This window comes from Cucumis sativus, chromosome 7 (assembly GCF_000004075.3).
Source record: "Cucumis sativus cultivar 9930 chromosome 7, Cucumber_9930_V3, whole genome shotgun sequence".
Lineage (NCBI taxonomy): Eukaryota > Viridiplantae > Streptophyta > Magnoliopsida > Cucurbitales > Cucurbitaceae > Cucumis > Cucumis sativus.
The window spans coordinates 18,696,694-18,701,650 of NC_026661.2; the positions used below are offsets into that span (position 1 = coordinate 18,696,694).

Here is a 4,957-nt window from a genome sequence, read left to right on the forward strand (position 1 = left end):
AGATTCTTCTTTTTCTTTGTTTATTGTTTCTTTTTCCTATATCTCTTTAATTGTTCTCTTTATGAATTTGCTTTTGAAACTTTTACCACTAAAAGTTGATTGCCAATACACCAATCTAAATCCATCAAAGTCCTTATATATTATAGCCAAACCCAAATATTTGTTCAACCTAAAAAAGCATATATTTAAATAACCATGTCAAGAACAAAGATAATTATAACAATAACTCATTAGCATTGCCAAACCCTATATTAATAAACATATTACACTTAATACCACTCTCTCATCTAATAAAAAAGAAAAAGGACATGAACCAGACTTTGCTCCCCAAACATTTTCCTTAAAACCTTACACATAATTTCACTTTAATAATACCCAACCCATCTATGTTAATAATGTTAGGGGGCTTGAGCCATTCCCTTTTAGCCATGTGCCCTCACGTTTTTCCTTGAAAAGTAAAAAAAGAAACTAAGAAAAGAAGAAAAAAAGGCGTTTCCTTTTGTTTCTTGGGTGACGACCCTCTCCATTTGGAAGGAGAAAGTGAGTGTCCCTCCTTAGAGCTGGCCAGAAGAGTGAGCCAGGTAAGCAAGTGACCCTACAAGTGGTGCATTAATATACGTGGCAGGCTCTGACTGTTCGTAATCCGACCGTTGATCTGGAAACCTGTCGTTCTGATCCGGCCCCCCCACTACTGCACCAATCAGCACATTTGGGTTCGGTGCTGCCGAGTTCATCACACTAAACCCTGCTGAGCATTGGATCTTCGATGGATGAACTCCAATCGACGGCAGTGATGATCCCCTGTGATGGATCCTTTTTGGGTACCTTGCTCCATACCCCACCATGTATGACATCTTTAGAGGGTTATCCCCCAAAAGATAGTCCACCTGAACGTTCTCCAAATGATTATAAATCTTCAAAACGAACTCCTTCTGCCCCCAATTAGCTAATGTCTAGAAGTTTTTTAGTTTTAAAACAACTCACAACCAAACATATATTATTTTAATCTTGGCAAATAGAATGTTGTAATAATTCCACCCTCCTCCTATTTCTTAATAATATTCTATTCAAAAGATTCGCATCTTACCTTATTAAAATGGTACTGTTTCCTTTTCTAAGTCTCTCTCTCAAGCACTAACAAAATGTTCCAACTCAACTCAGACAAAGCCACTTTATTTTTTCAGTTTTAAGTTCATTTGTCAAAAAAATAAGTCAAACAATGAAAACTAGAAAAGAAAAAAGAAAAGCTCTTAAAAAACAAATGGTTAACAACAGAGACTAAAAAGAGTAGTTTCCAGACAGGATCCAGATTTGGAAAATACCTGTTTCTTGGCGATGGAGCGGAGGGTTTTGGGGGTGATGGTGGTGCCGCCGCAGTTAGCAACCATATGGGCGGAGGTCAAGTATTTGGCGTAAGTTAACAGAAGGAATGAAGTAGATGTTACATATTGCATGTTACTGTCGCTCATTTTGAACAGCAACCCTCCTTCACAAAACGGTAAGAAAAAGGGGGGGAAATTTTAAACTTCTAACCTTTTTTATTTCCATTTTACCTAGACTAAAAATAAAAACAAAAAGTAGCCGTTGATCATCAAAATCAAAAAGACCTGGTGTGTATTTGGTAGAGGAGAATGAAGCTCCAGGAATGATAGAGCAAATGAAATTATCAGCATGTCCTTTATAATCATGTAAAGATTTCATCTTTTGCACCAAAAATGCCTGTAAATAACACACCAAACAAGCTTTTGTTAGTATGTAATTACGCTCTAAGATAACAATATCATACTATTTTCCGACCTTGGAGACAAGGATTCTTGCTCCAACGTGCTTATTATCCCAACCAAACGTGTTGTCGTACTCGCCGGCGCCGAGTGTCTGTCCATTTACTTGAATGTATTTGAGGTATTTGGGGTTTTTAGTAGCTCTCTGAAGCCAAGCAGCACCCCATAGAAGCTCGTCCTGAAATGCAAAACATATATTTAAAACTAAAACCTCTGATCTTTTTCCTCATAAGAATGAGAAGTCTTTGCCTTTACGAGATTTACCTGGTATCCAGAGTAAGAACAGTAAAATGGGCACACGTATTTCTTTAATCCAGAGCTGTATGACCCTCTATACTTATCAGCAAACTCAAAAACCTTCACACAAACAACAAAATATAAAACTTTATCAAATTGCTCTGTTTTGCTCTGTTTACACTGTTATAAGGTTGGTTTGAACATACTCTCATGGCTCTTCTCACTAGAATCTTTGAATAAATGGGATCACTTCGTCGGAAAACGAGTGATGCGGAGGCGAGTGCGGCGGCAGTCTCAGCGGCGACTTCGGAGCCAGGGTTGTTTTTATCGACCTTGAAAACACTCCGGGGAGTGTCCATGTCCTCTGGCCTTTCCCAGCAGGCATGGTCTTTGTTAGCGTCACCGACTTGAACATAAATAGTGTCCGGATGGACGGTGGCTTTGAGGAGATAATCAGTAGCCCAACGAATGGCTTGTTTAGCATTCTGAAGCTCTCCTTTCATTAACCCACCAAACTCAAGAACACTCCATGAAAGCATGGTGGTGGTGAAAGCCATCGGAAACCCAAACTTCACATTGTCGCCGGCATCATAGTAGCCACCAACTAAATCAACCTACATTGTCAAAAACCCACTTTCAAAAAGTCACATTTTGAGTTCTAACAAAAAAAAAAAAAAAAAAGGCTAAATGGGTGTTTGTGTGTGCGTGTTAACTCTAAAATACCTTCATGGCAGCGCCGTCGGAGAGGCCGGAGTTCCGTCGCCATGACATTCTCTGGTTGGAGGGGAGCCTGCCGGACCTTTGGCCTTCAAAGAAGAGGATGGATTTGGTGAGGGCGTCTTTGTAGTTATGGTGGGCAGAATGGGCATGGCGGCGAAAAGGGTTGCCACTGTTGGAGGGGAAGAAGCCAAGGAGTAGGAGGAAAAACAAAGCTTTGAGGGCGGCCATTGAAGGAAAATGTGAAGGAATGGCTGAGGAGAGCAGCTTTCTCTTCTTCTTATGAGTATATTTATAAAGGAAAAAGTAAGAATTGGGGGTTCAACGTTGAAAAGTGAAAATGGATTTAGGGGAAGACATAATTATTATTGTTAAAGAGATTGATTTAATTTTTAGTTAATATAATATTATTTGTGCTTTGTATTCTCTTTTTCATTTTCATTTTAGGAGAATTTTTGTGCTTTTAATAGAATATATTTGAAAATTTGGAACTACAACAACCGAAACATATTTTACCTTTTTTTTTTTTCATTAAAGTGATTGGAGTGATATGAAGTGTTTTAGAGGGTGAGTTTGTGTTGTGTGGAGTAGAGAAGTTCCCTTTGCCCAAAAATTGGAATCACAAGAGAACATTAATGAGAGAGTCTGTGACTGTGACCAGGGGTAAGCAGGAGGACTTATGGCATTCTTGCCCATCTCTTTTTGCTATTTTAATGTATGTTTTAAAAAATGTTATTTCCAAATCTGTCTAACTATTGTAAAGAAATGTGATATAATTTGAATAATATGTATCTTAGCCTACTATTAACTCAATCTTCTTTCTTAGTATAACAATGCCTATAGTTCATATCAAACATGTATTACTAGTTAACCTATAGTATAGGTCAATTAAAACTTGCTTGTTTTTGTAATCAATCAACTTGTTTAAAAAATTATTATAATGATACAGTATTATTCTAAGAGGTTCACTATTTATTGACATTCGAGTACGTTATAAATAGTTTTATTACTTGATTTATTTTTTCTTAATTTAAGAGTATGCATGCAGAGGGGATGTTAGAAACTTCAACCACTCTTTTCAAAGAATGTTTCCATGCGACTCTCATGGTGTAGTGGGTTGTGTATGACATAATTATTTATTCTACAAATTTAGGATTATTTTAAAATCCAATTCCTTTTGGGAATGTTAGGCTCATTATTTTAATAAATCTGTGTTCATGAGAGACTCAATATTGAGTTATTTTGTCTAGCATGTGTGTTAGTTTATACATTATTGATTTCATTTAGATGTGGTGTGAATAAGTGAATTTTAGTCAATTGATTTGATTGTAAATTAACAAGTTAAATGTAATATATATCTGTCTTAAATGTCAAATATGTTGTCAAAGTGTGTAAGACAAGAAAAAATTCCTTTATTTATATTTTTTATGTTGTGATTTTTTTTTTGTAAAAATAAGCGTGCAACTTTATTTACAATAAAATAATTAATCTATTTCAATCTAAATATAAAAGAATTTTCATTTAATTTTAATGATATTTTCATAAATAAAAAAACTGAATTATTGCGAATTAAGGTTGGAAGAACTAAGTTGTTATAATTTCGTATATATAAAGACTAAATTGTGACATGCTTACTATAAAGATTAGGGTTTGTTTCAAAGATAATTTAGATTTTTTAAAAACAGAATTATATTAAATGCATCTAAAAACAAAAATGTGATGGAATAAACTCAATTCATTTTCTAAAAAATATAACACACAATCTAAGCTATTATAGACTTTACAATATTACAAAACAATACACATATATATAACCATATTTGGCGCTAGGGCCAATTTTAGTAGGATCAGCTAGCCATGCTTCACATTTCGAAAAACGAGCCCCCCATGGAAATACATCTCACTCTGCTAAAGAAAGAGGATGGAAATGGGCACTAAATACTTTTCATTCAAAATAAAAACATTCCTCATTAAACCATAAATAATATTTCTTATTCAATTCATACTATTTTTTGTCAATTAAATATTAATAGGTAATTGTATGTAGTATCAAAACATGCTATAAACTAAAATATAAAATATAAATTTGTTAGTAAACACATATCTAAAAACTAAAAAATGTAAACACTTTAGAAAAATGTGTATATGTGTGTATTAATTATTAATTGAAGACACCCATTTTTTAGGAAGTAGTCTTTAATTAATTTAGATACTGAAAAAGG

The 4,957-nt window shown here is 34.5% G+C and overlaps 1 protein-coding gene across 1 annotated transcript; it reads right to left on the bottom strand.

The window, feature by feature from the left end:
• Positions 1 to 201: 201 nt before the first annotated feature.
• LOC101204921 (endoglucanase 17) lies at positions 202 to 3,019 on the bottom strand. Its single transcript, XM_004135963.3, has 7 exons — positions 2,742 to 3,019; positions 2,225 to 2,632; positions 2,046 to 2,138; positions 1,798 to 1,959; positions 1,608 to 1,719; positions 1,323 to 1,486; positions 202 to 887 (listed from the first exon to the last, which is right to left on the bottom strand). Exons 1-7 carry the CDS (start codon positions 2,964 to 2,966, stop codon positions 555 to 557), a joined length of 1,497 nt encoding a protein of 498 aa, XP_004136011.1. The 5' UTR covers positions 2,967 to 3,019; the 3' UTR covers positions 202 to 554.
• Positions 3,020 to 4,957: the final 1,938 nt, after the last annotated feature.